The sequence below is a fragment of the Carcharodon carcharias genome, chromosome 2 (genome assembly GCF_017639515.1).
Source record: "Carcharodon carcharias isolate sCarCar2 chromosome 2, sCarCar2.pri, whole genome shotgun sequence".
Taxonomy (NCBI): Eukaryota; Metazoa; Chordata; class Chondrichthyes; order Lamniformes; family Lamnidae; genus Carcharodon; species Carcharodon carcharias.
In genome coordinates this window covers 51018980-51040030 of record NC_054468.1, presented here as the reverse complement: position 1 = coordinate 51040030, position 21051 = coordinate 51018980, and the positions used below count along the sequence as shown (strand labels likewise).

The following is a 21051-nucleotide window of genomic DNA, read 5'->3' as shown; positions in this document are numbered from 1 at the left end:
GCTTTAAATACTTTTAATCGTCTTTAAATGGGGAGGGGAAACGGGAGAATCATGAACATTTTTATTGCTAGTTATATCAGGTTAGTGCAGCTAAGCTTTCATCTGCTCTGCCTGTTTGCTGACTTATGTCCATGCTTATGAGTCCTAATTTTTTGCATGTAAAATTCATGCACGTTATGAGCAAATAAGCCAAAGCCTCGCACTGATGGTCCCTACCACTATAAGAATAGGAACGGGAAGACTATCAACGTGGGCTGGCACACTGCAACTTCAGAATTTCAATGTAAATGAGCTTACCAGAAGTTGCTGTGCAATTGTGTCCCCAGTAATGGTGAACTTCTCAGCGTTCACTACTATTGAGAAAGGAAAATCTGAGCCCTTGTTATCCATAAATTTTCAGGTGAAAGCCCCTTTCTAATTTCCTGTGAGAATATTGCAGTTTAAAAGGTTGCTGGGCTATTTAAATTTTTCCCAGCTGTTGAATTTGTGAAATTGCACTGTTAGGCAGCAGGTATATAAATACAATATAAGCAAATTCCAAATATCAGGACTAAACAGCCATTCCGTATTAGTCACTTGCAATTATACTGTTTACTGACTCACGCAAGAAAATTTCTGGGCTATGATGCTAAAGGATGTTTCTATAGTTACCTTAAAAATAAAACATTCACAGTTAATGTTGTGCATGCATGTTTGCAACAATGTTGTAAACCTCTTCAGTCAACAATAGACTCTGACTTTCATCTTCTGTTTGTAATATTTGGAGCAGAATATTTGTCCAGAATGGTGCTCAGAAAATTCTTCCTTGAAATCTGTTAAATATGACCAAATGTAGAGCTTGAAATGGAATATATTATCTTCAACCTTAATTCTTTTGTTATTTTTAAATTATCTGCAATGTTAACATGTTGATTAGCATCTTGCCTAACCATATCTCAGTTTCTCTTTGAGAAGCTTCTTCTCTCCTACAGCTGTACCTTAACGTTTCCTAATGTGTGTTTTATTAATAGTCAACCTTTTGTGTTCATTGCTGATGTCTAGACCTGCTTCGGCGAGGCGCTCTTACAAATGCTATTTTACTTTACTAACACATTCTTTTCTGTTATCATATTCCTGTTTACTCCCTTTTTCAAACTTATTATTTTATCTATTTCAACTTTTGAATAAAGACAAGTATATTTGGCATGCACTGGATTCACCACCCCGCCCAACCCCTGCCTTCCATGTCCTTTACACTTAGGTGATGAATAGCAAAGACCTGTTTGTGTTTTGCTAGGAAAGCAAATTTTGGATATGCGATAGTACATATTGTATTCTGTGCTGCTTAAACCAGGATAGATAGAAAGGCATGTTTCTTATTGCCTTGGTTCAGTTCTCTGATTTATTCATTAATAAGTGTAAACATAAATTATGCTTGGGTTACTAGCATAGAAATGCTTAATGCATTCACTTGCAATTCTTTGCTATTTTCACAAAAGAGATAACCCATTTAAAATAAAATATAACAAAAAGTTAAAATTAATGCATTAAGTATTTTGTATGCTGGTATCCCATGATTTTTTTTATTAATTGGAAGAAAATCAGTTGTAAAATTTGCATAATCTTGATGCACAGAGCAGTCACAGGAAGAGTTGGCATTGATATAACAAATGTAAAGTTGGGTTATGTAATTTGAAAATATCCATATCCTGTCCAAAGTTAGATACATATATTAATTTTACTCATTACCAAACTATACAGGTTGACCTTAGCAGAATATTCTGATAGTTTAAATTGTTTAGAGCTTGGAGGTATTGAACATGAAGGAAATAAATAATGGAAAAGCAACTGAAAATGCTAAAAAGCTGAAATAAAACAGCAAATGCTGGAAATACAAGCTCTGGTCAGTCAGCATCTATTAATAGAAAAAGAGAGTTAATATTTTGGGTGTAAACCTTTCTGAGAATACAAGTGGATTTAAGAGCACAGCCCAGTAGACACCATCCACAAAAGCAGTTTTTGAGTCAGTATTTTCTAATATATCATTTAGAGTCATTTGCAGCACGGAAGGAGGCCATTTAATCCATCGAGTCGTCACCGGCTCTCCATTGAGTAATCCAGTCAACCCCATTCATGTGCTCTATCCCTGTAGCCCTGCAAGTTTACTCTCCAAGTCCCATCCCATTTCCTTTTGAAAGCATTGAGCATCTCTGCTTCCAACACCCTCATGGGCAGTGTGTTTCAGGTCATTGTCACTTGCTACATAAAAGTTCTTCCTCACATTCTCCCTGTATCTCTTGCCCAAAACCATAAACCTGTCCCCTAGTTCTTGAAACATCAGCCAGTGGGTGTTTAACAGGATTCAAGCTGGTCATTGGAGTCAGAACTAAGACAGAGCCTTTCCTTGCTGAGAGAGCTTATTGACTTTGTCCAGTGTCAACACTCCTCACCCACAACCAGTTTCCCAGCTATCCCCTATTTATGTGTTCAAATATCCATCACCTGTTTCTCTTAAAAATGTAGTTGACATTAACAATGGGAACATTTCTTTCTTGCCTACCTTATCCAACCCTGTTATAATCTCGTATACCCTTTTAGCAAGAGTAACAATAAGATGCCTGGTCGCGGTAAAACCAGAGGGAAAGGCCAAGATTCTCTCTTCCAGAGCCAGCCTCCAGTTTCCTGTCAGCCATATCCACCGGCTGCTGTGTAAGGGTCATTATGCCGAACATGTCGGAGCTGGAGCCCCTGTCTACCTGGCCACTGCCCTTGAGTCCTTGACAGCCGAGATCCTCGGGCTGGCCAGCAATGTGGCCCAGGACAACAAGACCAGCATAATCCCTGCCACCTGCAGCTTGCCCCCCGCAATGACGAAGAGCTTAACAAGCTGCTGGGAGGGGTCACCTGAGCCTATGGTGGGGCCCTGCCCAACATCCAGGCTGTGCTGCTACCCAAGAAAACCGACCACTCCAGCAAGGTTTACGCCTGAAGGGGCGAGATCACAATAAGATCTATCAAATCTCCCCTTCAAGGCGAACAATCCTAACTTCTACAACTTAACATTGTAGTAAAAATCCTGCATCCCTGGAATCATTCTAGTAAATCTCCTCCACTTTCTTAAGGACCCTTGTAATCTTGCTAAAATGTGGTGACCAGAGCTAGATGCATCACTCTAGCTGTGGCCTAACTGACATTTTATAAAGATTCAGCATTACTTTTCTGCTTTTGTATTCAATGCCTTGATTTATAAAGCCCAAGATCCCATATACTTTGCTAACCACTCTCTCAGTACATCCTTCCACCTTCAGAAATCTATGCAAGTGCGCCCCCAGATCTCCATGCCTGCCCACTCTTTACAGTTGTGCCATTCAGTCAATATTGTCTCCCTATCGCTTCTGTCAAAATGCATCACCTCACACTTCTTTATTAAATTCTATCTACACTTTCTGCCCATTTTTGCTAGCCTATCTATGTCCTGTTGCAATTGATTTAATTGTGATTATTTTTGAAAAGCAGCTGCCATGAGATTGAGGTACATTGGGAGGAGGGGTTGCAGTAAGGCAGGGAGAGAGGAATCGGTAGTTCAAAGGGAATAAGATAATCCAGTATCCTCACAAGAAAATTAAAGTGCAAGTGAATGGTTAAACTTGCCTTCATAATGCACTTGGAAAAAAAAAGATGGTGGTCAGCGGCTCTGAAATTTTACTGAGACAGACAATGAGGATGCTTTTAGACTGTGCACAAAGCCGCCCACTGGTCAGATTCTATAATTACAGCATGACATGTTTACATTGGTAATTATTAAAAATATTAAATTTTGAAATAGAAAATTATAATGGGGACGTGTGACAAATGCTTGAAAACAAAGTATGTATGCAGATAGAAAATAAGTGTTAGATTTTTGACATTGATTTTCTAAACATTTTTTCAAAAGTTGTGACAAATGTTGCCAGATTTTCAAGTGTTCTTTCACACAAGGCCTCTTTTACTCCATCTGTGTTTGTACAAAACAGACCTTTACATGTAAAAATAGTTTAATCATTGACTTACATAGTCCATGATTAAAGCCTTACATAGCCTTACATTGTTGATGTCCATATATGCAGTGGAAACTAAAATATATTTTACATTATTTTATACGTGTATAATTTTCTTCTCATAAATTAACACATTACTGTGAATAGAAATCCTTAATTCAAGACACTGCCTTGCTGCTGTTTTTGTATTTTTTATTCAATGTGAATTTTATTTTATACTTGTGTCCTTTTGAAGTTTCCGCACATTTCTTTAGAACCAGCAGCAAGCCTGTATCTGACCATACTTTTATATTTGTCCAATGTAAACAATGTAAAGTTCACAGTAATGTGTTCCTGCTTGGGCCTCGCAGGAGTGTATCTCGCAGTCAGCAGTGAAAACAAAATTTGAACAACACACTGTCAGAGCTAAACAGATCATAGACACTGTGAAAAAAATCATGGACTCCATCAATGTGGTTGCAGCAGAAAAAAGGTAAGAGAAACCCTCAGTTGCTTGATTCACATACAAGACAACAGTTCGTGAAGTTGAACCTTTGAATAAAGTGTAAGCTTTGTAGTTACCTATGGCTTCAAGTAGATATGTGGAAGTGATGGTTAAGGTGGGATATGATTCTCTTAAACTTTATAACTGTACTTAAATGTTACTAGACTAGAGTCATACAGAGGATTCTGTTGTAACAACAAAACCCTCCTGTTTGTTCTCTAGACAAAATGAGAACAATTTCCCTATCCTTCCACCAACCTCATAAAATTGTTACAGCACAGAAGGAGGCCATTCAGCCCATCGTGTCTGTGCCGGCATTTCAAATGAGCGATTCCCCCACCACCTCCCCATAATTCTCCATATTCTTCCTTTTCAGATAATAATCTAATTCCTCCTGAATGCCTTGCTTGAACCTGCCTCCAACATGCTATCAGGCATTGCATTCCAGATCTTAACCACATGCTGCGTGAAAAAGTTTCTCCTCATGTCTTCATTGCTTCTTTTATGAATTACCTTAAATCTGTGCCCCCTCATTCTCGATCCTTCTATCGGTGGGAACAGTTTATCCCTATCTACCCTGTCCAGACCCCTCATGATTTTGAGTACCTCTATTAAATCTCCTCTCAATCTAGCAGTGCCTCCTTTCTCATTGGACTGGAAACATACTGCTGAAGAAAATTTTCCAGAACCCACTGTAGGAACTCTTGTCCCTCCCTGTCCTTTACACTACTACTATCCTAATCTATATTTGGATAAAGTCCCCCATTATATTTACTCTATAATTCTTGCACCTCTCTGTAATTTACTTGCAAATTCGTTCCTCTATGTTTTTCTTATTCATGGGATGTAGGTGTTGCTGGCTAGGTCACCATTTATTGCCTATCCCTAATTGCCTTTGTGACAGTGGCGGTGAGCTATATTCTTGAACCGCTGCATCCATGTGGTGTAGGTACAGTGCTGTTAGGGTGGGAGTTCTAAGATTTTGACCCAGCGACAGTGAAGGAGCGGCGATATATTGCCAAGTCAGGATGGTGAGTGGCTTGGAGGGGAACTTGCAGGTGATAGTGTTCCCATGTGCCTGCTGCCCTTTGTCCTTCTAGATGGTAGCAGTTCTGGGTTTGGAAGGTGCTGTTTAAGGAGCCTTGATGAATTCCTGCAGTGCATCTTGTAGATATTACACACTGCTGCAGCTATGTGTCGGTGGTGGAGACAGTGAATGTTTATGGATGGGTGCTAATCAAGGAGCTGCTTTGTCCTGAATGACATCAAGCTTCTTGAGTGTTGCACTCATCCAGGCAAGTGGAGAGTATTCCATCGCACTCTTGACTTGTACATTGTGAATGGTGGACAGGCTTTGGGGAGTCAGGAGTTGAGTTACTCACCGCAGGATTTCTAGCCTCATGACCTGTTCGTGTAGCCACAGTATTTATATGGCTAGTCCAGTTCAGTTTCTGGTCAATGGTAACCCCCAGGATGTTGATAGTGGGGGATGCAGGGTGACAATGTCATAGAAAGTCATGAAAATGAAATATCTTTCTCCCTAGTTGGTGGCCTTTAGGCATTGTATTTGCACCTTTTTTTGTTCCTTAGCTCTAGCCAAATAGTTTCTGTCCTTGACACCTCTCCAGCACTGCAATGATCTCCTTAATCAATACAGCCATCCCTCTCCTTTTTTCATCCTTCCCTACCTTTGCTGAACATCTTGTATCCAGATATATTTAATACCCAGTCCTGCCCTTCATGAGCTAGGTGTCTGTTTTAGCCACAACAATATGTTTCCACATGGCAATCTGCACCTGTAACTCACCCTCCATATTATCCACACATCATGCAGTAACCCTGATTTAGACTTTATTACTTTCTCCCTTGCTCTGAACCAAACTAATAACTTAGTTTTTCTAAACTATCTATCTCTCCTAGTACTCTGTGCTCTGTGATATTCCTCTCTGATATTACCTCCTGGTTCCCACACCCCTGTCAAGTCAGTTTAAACCCTCCCCAATAGCATCAGCAAATCGCCCTGCAAGGAACTCAGTACCAGCTCTGTTTAGGTACGCCCATTTGGCCTGTACAGGCTCCATCTCCAGAGCCAGTACCAGTGTCCCAGAATCTACAGCCTGCCTTCTTGCATCATCTTTTCAGCCACACACTTATCTGCCTTATCCTCCTATTTTTTAACCTAATTGGAGAGTAGTCCGGTGATTACTACTTTTGAGCTCCTACTTGCTAATTTTCTACCTAGCTCCATAAATCCTGACCGCAGGACCACGTGCCTTTCTCCCTATGTCGTTGGTACCAATGTATACTACAACTGCAGGGTGTTCACCACCCCCTCCCCCACTTACCTCTCAACAGAGTGCTCTGCAGCCATTCAAATACATCCTTGAACCTGGCATCAGGGAGGCAACACACCCTCCTGGATTCACATCTGTGGCAGTAGAAACACCTTTCTATCCTTATAATTATTGAATCTCCCATCACTTTTGCTGTTCCAGTCTTCTGTCTGCCCCCTGTATAGCTGAACCACACATGGTGCAATGGATTTGGCTGTGGCTGCACTCCCCAGATGAACCATCATTCTCATGTGTATTCAGAACTGAACACTGGTTGGTGAGTGGGATGCACTCAAGGAACTCTTGCACTACCTGGTAGTTATATTGACTATCTGGTGGTCACACATTCCCTCTCTCCCTGCATACTTTTAAGCTGTGGGGTGACCACATCGATAAGCTTACTATCCACCTCACAGATGCTCTGCAGTGACACCGATTGCTGCTCAAAACTCCAAAACCAAGCTGCTGCAACTAACGACCCTTATTGCACAAGTGTTTATCCAGGATGCGGGAAGCATCCTGGAGTTCCCACATCATACAAGATGTGCATTCTAGAGGTTGGAGCAGGCCTGCTATTCCTTTAACTGTTGGTTAATAAACTTTGCTCCTGCCAGCAAACCTCGCTACTGCCAGTAAACCCTACTATTGCTATTGAACCTTACTATTAATAAACCTTACCAATACTAATAAACCTTACTACTATTAATAAACCTACTGATACTAGTAAACCTTACTTAAAAAAAAATATAATAAGACTCACCAGCTACTCACTTCCCTTCTATTTTGTACCTCCCTCACTCAAGAAAATTTTGAATAGTATTCAGTAAAAACGGACTCTGCCTAGTTGACGTGAACTAGGTATCTCTGGGCTCCAGTTGTTACTGTGACCTAACTTTTTCCCTAGCACAAGCATGCTCCTTTGAATAAGAATATTCCCGGAATTAGGCATTAAAACTGCATTGCTGCAGCAGGACTGTAAAGTTTGCAGCTGCAATAATGGCCAACATCTTTGAACCCCTCTGGCTGCTTCCTAAGAATAATAGTTCACAGCCCAGCTTAGGTAGTCCTGAAAAATAATTTTTACAAAAAGCTTCGGAGGTGAAATTTTGATCTCCTCTGGTCTCCCAATCATCAAGTATTGGACACACCTTCTAATTCCTACATTCTTTGGGTTCTAGCATTTGCATCTCAGCCAGGAAAATGATGAGGGATGCATTCTAACATCAGTTGCCTGTTTAAGGCAGAGCTCTGTGCCCATTCCTTGGGGAATAACCCAGAAGTGCATGTGAAACATGAAGGATATGGAGACCTGGCATAAAGATAAAATGGCTTGTCTCTTCTTTCATTGCTTTGTGCCTGGTAAATCAACATCCTCCAGGTATGGAATAGAGGAAAATTCACCCCGAAAATTCGGCAACAGAGAGCATTCAGGAGTATTGTATATATGCTAGTTTCACTTCTTTCTCAATTGTTATATTTAATGTATTTATCATTCATGCCTTTGGTACCTCAGGACTTGACTATTCCAAAATACTCCTGGCTAGCCTCCCATCTTCCACCTTATGCAATTTTGTGATCATCCAAAACTCTGATGCCTGTATCTTATTTCACACCAAGTCCCTTTCCACTCTCACCCCTTTGTTCACTGATCTGTATTGTCTTGTGGTCCAGCAAAGCCTCAACTTCAAAAATTCTCAACCTTGTTTTCAAACACCCTCCCTGTCTTGGTAACTCCCTCCAGCTGTACAAGCTCTTGAGATCTCTGTGCCCCTCCAATTCCAGCATCTTGCTGATCCCTGATTTTAATTGCTTCACCATGGGCGGATGCTTTAAGCTGTCTTGGTTGTGAGCTTTTCAATTCCCTCTAACTTTCTGCTTCTTTTGCCTCCTTTAAGGTGGTCTTTAAAGCCTACCTCTTTGACTAAGCTTTTGGTCATCTCTCCTGATATTTCTTTCTGTGTCTGTGTTAAATATTAATTAGTGTGCTAAAGAAATGCTTTGGGATGTTTTGCTATATTAAAGATGCTATATCAAAGCACATTTTTGTTATATTGTAGATTATGTGGTCGACCCAACTGTGTCTTACATTCCTTTCCACAATATAGAGAATGACTTCTTCGAGGAGATCATCTTTAGTTGTTGACATTGTGTGCATGATGAAAGCTTTTTCTCAAGTGATTATTGCATCTTTTTTAGTTGTTCATGGAGAATGCTAGATTAAGTATGGTTTTCCTCATTCTTTACATACAAACTGTATAATCTTCCATCGTGGCCATAATCAAGTAGGGGCACTGTCCCTTTCATTTTACATCTTGGCTTAAGGACCCTACCTGATTATGGCAATGATGGAAGATTATACAGCGTGTATGTAAAGAATGAAGAAAACCATACTTAATTTAACGCTCTCCTTTGTGGGTAGTTTTTAATAATCTATGAAAGAAACCATATAAATTAAGTACCTGTGCTGAAAATATCAACATTGGATTAAAACCTGCTATTTCTGATCTCAAGAGTCTTTTCCTTGGAAGAACGAGAGGATAATCTAGATCGGTTGGAGTTTGTGCGAAGTCAGCTAACCTTGCTAACAGAGGACTGCAAGAAAAACATTAAACTGGTAACGGAAGAAGTAGAAGCCAAGGTGAGGATTGTAGCCCATTCCAAATAAAAGTTGCTTACCTTTAACAGTTTTCAGTTTACTGTTGGCCAAAACGTAAAATTTGTGTGTGTAAAAATTTAGAAAGATTACCAACTTGAAACATTAACTCACCACAGATGCCACCAGACCTGCTGAGTATTTCCAGCATTTTCATTTTATTATAACGTTTGTGTGACTTGTTTTATTTTTCATTTGCAGCATAGTGATAAGTCAAGTAATCAAATGAGGGATATTAATGTTCTTTAAAAGAATTTTATCTTGTGTAGGATGACTTTCTCTCATGGGATTTCACATGATCTACTCTCGGATGTTTTTCTCTCATTGTTTATTGGTTACATTCATGCTGCTTTCATTTGATAAAATGTTCTGTTAGTGCAATGCCTGATTCCTGCTTATGGGCTTTTATAGTTATTTTCAATTTTCTGCCAATTCCTGATTTCTGAGAGAGAACAGGGCTGTTCGTGGTACTTGTATTAGTCATATTCCTTACAGGCTCTGAGGGCTGTGTAATCCATCATCTTCCCAAAGGAAACAAAGAAAATGAATTTTCCAGTGCTACAGGATTGCAACCCAAGCCTTGCTGTTGGTCCTTTATTCCTGCTAACTAGCACGTTTGACCTCGGGTGAAGTACTAAAACTTAAGGAACATGAACTAGAGATCCATTTATCCACCAGAGATCTATTTATCCAAACAAAAATGATTACAATGTAATTAGTTTGTGCTCTTTTATGGTTCAAAGTTTTGCAATTACAACAAATGTTGCGTAGAAAGACAGTAGTGAAATACATAGACAAATGAGGGATTAATTCCTGACTCTTTGTGTTGACATAGTACTGATGTCTGTAGAGCCTTGTCTGTTCTGCTGAGTACCTTAGAGTATTGGAATGCCACAGTGGATGACTTCAGAGTATATTTGTGAGTGAATCCCTTTATTGAGGGACAGCCTAATTCATTTCTGGCAGATTAAAAGTCTTTAAACTTTTCAAAACAAAAGGTTACCAAGATTTTGCTGCTGGAATTCATTGTCATAACATTGATTATCCTCAGTTAGAAAGTTTCTTCAGAACTTGAATTAATTTTGTCTGAATTTTCATAACTTCAGGCAAAAGCAACAACTGTAATTCTGGTAACAAAAAGGAGGCCTAGATCAAAGGAAAATGAAGTTATCCTCCATAAGAGGAGATTTGGGTTGCCATGCCAACTTTTTGTTAGTAGCTCTGTTGCTAGGTTCAAGCTAGCCTCTCTCTGGGGATTTGATCACATAAACAAGGGCTGACATTCATTGCATGACTGAAGGATACTTGGTTGGATCTGTTGGCTTCAGATAAGTCATGAACCTGTCATTTATAGTAGTTCAGGTGAACATTCAAAAGTCAGTGACACTGACCAGTTTCCTAACCAAAATTCTTCTCTCAAATTAGGAGCACCAAAAATAGATTAATTAGTCAGCCATCTCATCGCTGTTTGTGATTTTACTGATTACCAAGTTTGCTCACATATGAACTCATTGCAAATGGGGTGCTTTGGGACATTGGTTACATACTGTGTAAATGCAAGTCTTATTCTTTTAGCCATTTTGATTTTTTAGCATGATTTATTCATCATTTTATTTGATTTTATTTTTTAACTTTCTTTCGTAGATTACCTCATAAGACACCCTGGCCCCAAGGCATCCATTTGATGGAATGGCTCCGAGAATTGCAGTCTAATTACAGAACATTTTTTTACCTTCATTATGGTTACCTTCCTTTAACTCATGGGTTAATTTATTTTCTTTAATATTAGACTTATCCACCCACAGACACATTGTATGCACCCTCACACATGTGTTTTGCTGTCTCCCCTGTGGCTCCTTTAGCTGGGACAGTGATATCAACCACTAAAACAAAACATATTGTTGTCAATAACCCAACGTTTCAATATCCTAATTTCCCTTGGTGCATTGAGGTAACTTAATCTCTCTTTGTTCACAGACATTGTGTCTGCTTAAATCAGTTCTGCATTGTATATTTGAAATGAATTGGACAAATTATCTGTACAGCATTCTACAGTTGGAATTTTATCTGCGTAAGAAGCCATTTGTGTTCTTTGCATTGTGAATTAGGATTCTGATATTAATTATTGCTAGAAATACTATCAGATATTGTGACTGAGATTTTGTTGCAGGTAATTAATTTTTTCATCCTAAAATTGGCATTTCAGGTTTCTGCTGCAATGACTGATGAAATCTGCCGCCTTTCTACGCTGGTTGATGAATTTCATGGAGACTTCCATTCTTCTCCTCCAGTCTTAAAGTTTTATAAAAACGTGAGGAAAAAAATCCCTTTTATTTAGCGTTTTGATGGAAGAGAAAACCCATTCAGCAACACTTGTATAGCTTGTTGACATCTCAAACTTTTAATATATTACATCTCTATATAGAATCTACATAAGCACATTGAAGAAGGACTAGGGAGGAACTTGGCTGAACGTTGTTCCAGTGCAGTCCATGCCTCATTGCAGACAGCGCAACATCAAATGATAGGTTAGTCAAGACTTGATTGAGTTAAGTTTTTGAATTCTAAAGTGGGAAGTGTGTTGTCAGTTTTGAAACTGAGGCCTACCCAGCTGATTAGCAAATACCTCCCCCATTAAGGCATGTCACTAACATTTTAGGGAAGCAGGAGTCCAATCCCAACCAAAATTGAAGAGTTAACCAAAATAAAAGACTATTGTGGGGCATGGGATAATTGTTTGTAAGCAGTGCAGACTAGTATTTCAGGGTCCAGACTGGAAACCTGGACATGTCATCAGGCCCAAAGTGGCAATTCTACACATTCTGGAGTTAGGAAATTCAGACTTAACAAAACCCAGAGCAAATACATCTGGCCTTTTTTTTGCATGCAGTCATTAAGATCTGCTGAGCAAATCAAATGTTGTAATGGTCTCTTGCCATTAAAGAACACTACTTAAGTGATAAGACAATGGCTCACATTTTGCAGTATGCAGCAAATGAGTAGTACTCACTTTTTATTATTCTCACACTTATCGATGGAATTTCTCTGCGTGTTTACACTGTGATTTGTGGTTAACAGTCAAAACAGTGCAGCACCCTGGGGATCCGGGACCTGTGTGAACAGGGAAAGCAGCAATGTGCCTCGTGAAGCAATCAAGTTGAAGAATCCTTATTGAGGCACACAGAACCCAAACTGGGAAGCATATATTAGGATATTTAATTCAGTGTTAAATCATGTGCAGAAAATAAAATAGGAAAAGAAATATGGGATTAAGAGAGACATAGAAGAGTCAGAAAAAGTTAGAATTTCTTTAACTTATTACACTTTTCAACAATAATAGAAATCTGAAGAAGTAAAAGACTTCACACTTGTAACAGTAAATCTTCAATGCTAGAGAGGTTGATTAGCAGAAATTAAGACTTTTCACGCTGTTAAAAATCCACTTACACTTGAATGGACAAGCCCTAACTTTTGAGGGCATGTTTAGTGGTTATCTGGTAAGTAAGTACCACAACCTCACACCCTTCATGTGTTTAAATGCGGAATCTCCTGGCAAGAGACTTATCTGGAAGCTTATGGAGGAGCAGGACAACTCGGATAGCAACTTCCTGATTTCTACATTTAACTGCATGGATAGCAGAATATACTGTCCAGTTTAGTCCTTAATAATGGCGAGTGCTGATACTGTCATTTATTCTTATTGTAAATTCCGAGCCATCTAGTATTGGATCCTTGCAAAATCAAATGGACCTATACAAAATAAACCTGTTATTTGTAAAATATTCTGTATTGTAGTACTGGGCCATTATTTTGTTAGTTATTTTCCATTACATTAGATTTAGATATTTGCAGTGCTGGAGAAAGAGGATATCCCAGAGGGTTCAAGGGCGGAATCAATTTGGCTAGAGCTAAGGGACAGAAAGGGTGCAATTACATTGCCCAGTATAGTCTATAGACCGCCATCTAGTGGGAAGGATATAGAGAAACAAATTTGTAGGGAAATTACAGAGAGACACAAACATTACAGAGTAGTTATAATGGGGGACTTTAATTACCCGAATATAGACTGGGACAGTGGTAGTGTAAAGGGCAGAGAGGGGCAAGTGTTCCTAGATGATGTTGAGGAGAATTTTTTACAGCTGTATGTGTCCAGTCCAACAAGAAAAGGACGCACTGTTGGACCCGGTTCTTGGAAATGAGGCGGGCCAAGTAAATTGTCAGTGGGGCAACATTTAGGAGACAGTGATCATTGTATCGTAAGGTTTAGAATGATGGTAGAAAAGGATAATAGGCAATCCAGAGTGACAATAAATAACTGGGGAGAGCCAACTTAATTGGGGCAAGAACGGAGCTAGGCCGGATAGACTGGAATAAAAGGTTGGTGGGAGCATTCCCTAGATTCGGGAGGTGCCAGAGGACTGGAGAATTGCAAACATTAAGCCCTTGTTCAACAAAGGTGTTGTAAGGATAAGCGCAGCAATTACAGAGCAGTCCGTTTAACTTCACTGGTGTGGAAGCTTCTAGAAACAATTGTTTGGGATAGAATTAGTAGTCACATGGAAAAATGGGGTTGATTAGGAAGAGCCAGCATGAATTTCTAAAGTGGAAGTCATGGTTAACTAACTTGCTGGAGTTTTTTGAAGAGGTGACAGAGGGTTGATGAGGGTAATACTGTTGATGTGGCGTACATGGACTTACAAAAGGCATTTGATACAGTGCCACACAATAGACTTGTGAGAAAGCTATAGCTCATGGAATAAAATGGACAGTAGCTATGTGGATACAAAATTGGCTGAGGAATAGGAAGCAGAGAGTAATGGTCAATGGATATTTTTTGGGCTGGAGGAAGGTTTATAGTGGAGTTCCCCAGCGGTTGGTATTGGGATCCTTGCTTTTCCTAATATATATTAATGATCTAGATCTTGATGTGCAGGGAGCAATTTCAAAGTTTGCGGATAGTACGAAACTTGGAAGCATTGTAAACTGCGAGGAGATAGTGCAGAACTTCAAAAGGACATGGACAAGTTGGTGGAAGTAGGCAGATAGGTGGCAGATGAAGTTCAATGCAGAGAAGTGTGAGGTGATGCATTTTGGCAGGAAGAACATGGAGAGAGACCTGGGTGTATATGCGCATAGACCATTGAAGGTGCCAGGACAGGTGGAGAGAGCAGTTAATAAAGCATACAGTATCCTGGGCTTTATTAATAGTGGCATAGAGTACAAGAGCAAGGAGGGTATGCTGAGCTTATATAAGACACTAGTTGGACCTCAGCTGGACTATTGTGTACCATTCTGGAAGCCACACTATAGGAAGAGTGCAGAAGAGGTTTACAAAAATTGTTCCAGTGATGAGAAACTTCAGTTATGAGGATAGATCGGAAAGGTTGGGACTGTTCTCCTTGGAGAGGAGAAGGCTAAGAGGAGATTTGATAAAGGTGTTCAAATCATGAGGGGGTTGGACAGAGTAGATAGGGAGAAACTGTTCCTGATCGTAAAAGGGTCAAGAATGAGAGGACATGGAGTTAAAGTGGTTTGCAAATGAAGCAAATGTGATGTGAGAAAAAACATTTTCACACAGTGAATGGTTTGTGTCTGGAATGCACTGCCTGGAAGTGTGGTGGAGGTAGGTTCAGTCAAGGCATTCAAGAGGGCATTAGATGATTATTTGAATAGAAACAATGTGCAAGGGTATGGGGAAAGGGCAGGCGAATGGCACTAAGTCATAATGCTCATTTAGAGACCCAGTGCAGACATGATGAGCCGAATGGGCGCCTCCTGCACCATAACAATTCTGTGATTTATTGCACTGGCATTTTCAGTCATTACAACAACAACCAACTTTAAGAAAAGAAGTTGATATGCCTAGTAATTTGTTTTTGAAAAGCTTGGATACCAAGATTTGTTGTTCCATAGATTTTGTGAAGAAAATAAGTAGGGAGAGGAAAAGGGTGAACGTATTTTGGGGCAAATGAAGCATTCATTCATGCACTCATTTGTTAATACTGCCCCTGTGGTTACAGAGATTCTTGCTTACAATTATGTATATTTTTTAGGATCATCAGATTTAGCCTTTGATATATAGGTAATGTGATATGTATTAATGAGAGTGAGCCGTTCCATTAACTGCACAGCATAAGTTGAGAATGTGATGGAATACTTTCCACTTGCTTGGGTGGATGTTGTTTCAACAAAAGTCAAGAAGCTCAACTCCATCTAGAAAAAAGGCTTGACCCTTCATCTGTTAGGTTAAATATCTACTGGCGTACCATATTTAAAGTAGATACTATCTACAGGATACACCGCAGCAATGTGGCATGACCTCTTTGGCAGCACCTCCCAAACCCATGATCTCCATCACCTAGAAGGACAAAGGGAGCAGGTGCATGAAAACAACATCACTTCCAAGTTCCCCTCCAAGTCACACATCATCCTGAGCCAGATAAACATTGCTGTTCCTTCTTCATTGCTGGGTCCAATTCCTGGACTTCCCAACAACTAATAGCTTTGTGGGAGCACCTTCACCACAGTGACTGCAGTAGTCATCCCACCACCACCATCTAAAGGGCAATTAGGGTTTCTCACTAAATATTGACCTAGTTGGAGATGGCCATATCCTGAAATTTTAAAAAAAATTGTGCTAATTAATTACAATTTAAATATACTCTTTCAAGTCTGAAGCTGTTCTATGTGATGATGCAAACCAAACAAAAAGCTATTTAAAGAAAGACCTTGCCACATCCTCAGGGTGAATCACAATGCTTAGTGGTCAATGATTTAATTTTGAAGTGTAATCAGTGTTATTGAACAAATATGGCAGCTAATTTATACACAGGTCCCAAAGGTGCACCCCCCCCCCCCCGCTACTTCAGTGTGTAGAACACTGTCAGCAGACTCCGCTTGGTGCCCTCCTGATCATTTATTCTCCTCTGATGATCACTCCTCTCTCTGACGATCAGCTGCTCTCCCTCCTGATTACTGCTTGGCCCCCCCCCAGAAGTAGTTTGAGTACTGCAGCAACAATGTAAGTTATCTTCGTTTTCATATTCCATCCCTTTGCTAATTTGACATTGAGCCAATTTTAATTGCAACTAAACACTGTGCTGATCCATTGTAACCCTTGGTTCTTTTTCTCAGTCAATATATTGTATCACTTAACACATCCTCCTATCTTGTTCCTTTGTTATTGTGCTAATTATTTTTATCTTTATTCACATTTAGCAGATGGCAGATGCAATTGAATGGTTACCTAAAAGATTTAATGCCATCTGATTCTGAGTGAGCTGCTCCCTTTTATTTCCTCTGCCTCCTATTTTGGCATCACCTATAACTGTTGCATATGAATATATGGAACCAGAAAAATCTTTGTGGTTTATATTGTGATTCTATGATAGTTGTGAAATAGGCTATTTTAAAGGCACCTTAAATTTTGGTTCTTCACATAGAAGAAGGAAGGAAGGAGAGAGATCTATTTAAGAAGGTTGTTAAATATCCTTGGAGAGGAGAAGGCTAAGAGGAGATTTGTTAGAGGTGTTCAAATCATGAGGGGGCTGGACAGAGTAGATAGGGAGAAACTGTTCCTTATCCTAAAAGGGTCAAGAATGAGAGGACATGGAGTTAAAGTGGTTTGCAAAAGAAGCAAATGTGATGTGAGAAAAAACATTTTCACACAGTGAATGGTTTGTGTCTGGAATGCACTGCCTGGAAGTGTGGTGGAGGCAGTGCAAATAAAGTGTATAGTTTGCAAATCCTTGGTGAACAACATTAACACACGTAGCAAACATCACACTGTGACACTAATGTAATTTTTTTGTTTAATTTAGTGCTTAATTTAGGCACAGTACCTTAATCAGATTCTATGTATTTTCCAGGGAATCTCAAGCCTTTGCTTCCATTAAATGTTCAGAATCAGGTCAATGCGCTGCTACCATACCATAAGTTTGACCTCAGCTATGACCTGAATTGTGATAAGATATGTGCAGATTTCCAAGAAAATGTTGAATTCCATTTCTCACTTGGTTGGACTTCACTGGTCAATCGTTTTCTGGGACCCAAAAATGCCCGAAGGGCTCTACTGGGACTTGGAGACCCAACTTTTCAGGTACACTAAACTGCTGCTCATACATTGTAAATGTAATATATTTTTTAATAACCTTCCGAATAGCCCATTCGCAGTTTAATTTCTTAGAGTTAATTTGGGAGTGATTTCAAATAGCAGTTAATTTTTAAAAATGCCTAATGAGCATAATGTTACATTTTGGAATCCAAAGGAAGTATGTTTTGAGGGTGTATAATCTCTGTACTTACTCAACTTTTATTTCTGTTTTCCCCTCTTTCAAGTTTTCCTTGGCTGTGCACCAACTGTAACCTGGACAAACATGAGCAAGTAGCTGCTCCCTTGCATTCAGCTATGCATTTCTTGGAAAACTAATTGCCCATTAGTAATTTACACTCCTGTTGACTAAGGTCTTTGTACTTCGGCTCTAAATTTAACAAAGCAACTGAAACCAAGGCAACATTATCCATGTAATTAAAAGCTTTGTATCTAATGCACATCAATAACTTGTCATTTCTCAAAGATGCCCCAGCTGAAAGTGTAATGCAGTTGGAGGGAAACAAATGTGATTGGTTCAAATGAATAGTCTATTAAATTACCGATCAGATACTTGATTGAATGTGAACAAGTCAAAAGAAATTTAATTCACTAGGCAGATAGCAGAAGTTACCAGTGAGGTATGAATGAATTGCTTTCACAAACCAGCCACCATATAATATCTAATCAAATCATTTTTTAAAGTGTTCCCAGTTTCTTTTGATGACCATTGTTACCAAAGCTTGCTGACTATACATCTAAAATGTAATAGTTTCTGAGAAAAACATTGAAAACTGAAATTGTGCAGGGGCTTGGGACTTAGGTTCTGCTCCTTTGTACCTTCATGACTTACTCTGGCTACATATTTCTGTTACATGGCCTTACTCACTCCAAAGACCTGTGCGCTTGAAAACCCATTTGAGATCTCTGCAAATATGAAGTCGGTCAGCAGTTTGTTGGCATCCTGGCACTGACTGCTCCTTCCTTAGAGTCTACATTGGTTTGATTTTGTTGCATTTTGAGAATTGGCATGTTCAGTAATCTGTCCTGGAGTTTAGTCAAAAATAGTTTGAAAGATTTTTAAAAATTTGTTTATGGGATGTGGGCTTTGTTGGCCAGGCCAGCATTTATTACCCATCCCTAATTGTCCTAGTTCAGAAAGCATTTAAGAGTCATCCACATTGACGTTGGTCTGGAGTCACATGTAGGGCAGACCAGGTAAGGGCGGCAGATTTCCTTCCCTAAAAGACATTAGATTAGGAACCAGTTCAATGATGTTTGCCGTTAGACTTTTTATATGGTAGCTCTTACATTGAAAATTCATGGGAGAGATGTTGTAGTAGTAATACAAAGAAAAGAAAGAAAGCTAAGGGTCAGTAAGGGGCACATGAGAAAGGAGACTATGCCTGAGTGAGACTGAGACCGAATGAGTAGAGAATTAGGTTCACATGAAAATTCGGTGCATGGGGGAAAGAGGGGCTTTAAGTAATGTTTATTTCAACTCATAAAGCGTGTAAAGTATTAGTCGGATTTATCAGTGCTAGTAAGGTTTATCAATAGGTATAAGGTTTACTAAATTAATGCCAAGTAAAAATCACATAAATAAACCAAAGTAAAATAAAGTTAACATAAGTGAAGTTAAGACATGTCAGGACAGCTCGGTCGTATGGAATATATGTCCTGTAGTATGTAGGAAGTTTGTGGATGCCACCATTGAACTGGACGACCACGTGTAGGAAATGTCACCAGCTGTAGAAACTTGAGCTCTGGTTTCAGAATTCGAGCAGAGGCGGGAGTCACTGTGGCGCATCCACGAGGCTGAGAGCTATGTGGATAGCACGTTTAAAGAGGTGGTCACACCTCAGGTTAGGAGCGGGAAGGCAGAAAGGGAATTGGTGACAACCAGGCAGTCCAAGAGAACCAGGCAGGTAGTGCAGGAGTCCCCTTAAGTCCCACTCATTAATTGGCCTTCCATTTTGGATACTGGTAAGGGCTTTGGTTCCTCGGAGGAGTGCAGTCAAAGTCAAGTTTGTGGCACGCTAGGCGGCTCAGCTGTAAAAGAGGAGAGGAAGAAAAGAGGAAGAGCTGTAATGATAGGGGACTTGTTAGTTAGAGGAGGCAGGCATTTCTGTGGCCATAGATGCGACTCCAGGATGGTATGTTGCCTTCCTGGTCTCAGGATAAAGTATGTCATGGAGTGGCTGCAGGACATTTTTCTTGGAGAGGATGAACAGCCAGAGGTCGTGGTCCATCTTGGTACCAACAACTAAAGTAGGAAGGGGATGAGGTGTTGAAAGCAGATTTCAGGGAGCGAGGATGGAGATTGAAAAGCAGAACCTCTAAAGCAGTAATCTCAGAATTATTTTCAGTCCCATGTGCTAGTGAGCATAGAAAAAGGAGAATTCAGCGATTGAACATGTGGCTGGAGGACTGGTGTAGGAGGGAGGGCATCTGACTTCTGAGGCATTTGGAGTGGTTCTCGGGCAGGTGGACCTGTGCAAGATGGGCGGGCTGCATCTTAGCAGGACCAGGACTAATGCCCTTACAGGGAGTTTCGCTAGTGCTGTTGGGGAGGTTTTAAACTAGATTGGCAGAGGGATGGGAACATGAGAGGGAGCTCAGATTGAGGAAAGCAAAACTGGTAAAAGGAAGTAGTAAAGTAAAAAGCAAAAATAGAAGACAGGTGAAGCATAGTCAAACATCAAATAGGATCGGAATAGAGAATATTGTTAAAAAAGGAGTATTAAAGGCACTCTATCTGAATGCACGTAGCATTCACAAAAACGTTGATGTTTTGAATGCACAAGTTGAGGTAAATGGGCATGATTTAATTTCCATTACAGAGATGTGGCTACAGGGTGACCAAGATTGGGAGCTGAATATCCAAGGATATTTGGCATGTGGGAGGGAAAGGCAAAAATGAAAGGAAGTGGGGTAACACTCAATAAGGGATGAGATCAGAACGTTAGTAAGGGAGGATCTTGGATCGAAGGATCAAGATGTAGAATCAGTTTGAGTGGAGCTAATAAACAGCAAGGGACAGCAAACATTGGTGGGAGTTGTTTATAGGCCACTGAGCTGTTGTGGTAATGTTGGGCATGGTATAAATCAGAAAATTAGAGACACATGCAACATGGGTAATACAGCAATAATGGGTGACTTCAATTTACACACAGGCTGGGTTAACCAAATCAGCACTAATGCTATGGAGGAGGAATTCCTGGAGTGTGAATGAGATGGGTTTCTTGAGCAGTATGTTGAGCCAACTAGGGCTTGGGTTATTTTGGATTTAGTGATATGTAATGAGATATGGCTAATTAATAACCTTGCTGTAAAGAAGCCTTTGGGAAACAGTATGATGGAATTTTACATTAAGTTTGAATGTGATATAGTTCATCCTGAAACTAGGGTCTTAAATCTGAAGAAAGGAAATTATGAAGGTATGAGGGGCAAGTTAGCTATGCCAGATTGGGAAA

The 21051-nt window shown here is 39.9% G+C and overlaps 1 protein-coding gene across 4 annotated transcripts in view; it reads left to right on the top strand.

Moving 5' to 3' along the window:
* LOC121292449 (mitofusin-1-like) overlaps positions 1–21051 on the top strand; it is a 204288-nt gene that overhangs the window by 31667 nt on the left and 151570 nt on the right. For all 4 annotated transcript variants that reach the window (XM_041214405.1, XM_041214415.1, XM_041214424.1 and 1 more), the window contains exons 10-14: positions 4367–4488; positions 9345–9471; positions 11693–11797; positions 11912–12014; positions 17355–17584. In XM_041214405.1, the coding sequence (XP_041070339.1) occupies positions 4367–4488; positions 9345–9471; positions 11693–11797; positions 11912–12014; positions 17355–17584 (687 nt within the window). The remainder of the gene's footprint in view (positions 1–4366; positions 4489–9344; positions 9472–11692; positions 11798–11911; positions 12015–17354; positions 17585–21051) is intronic.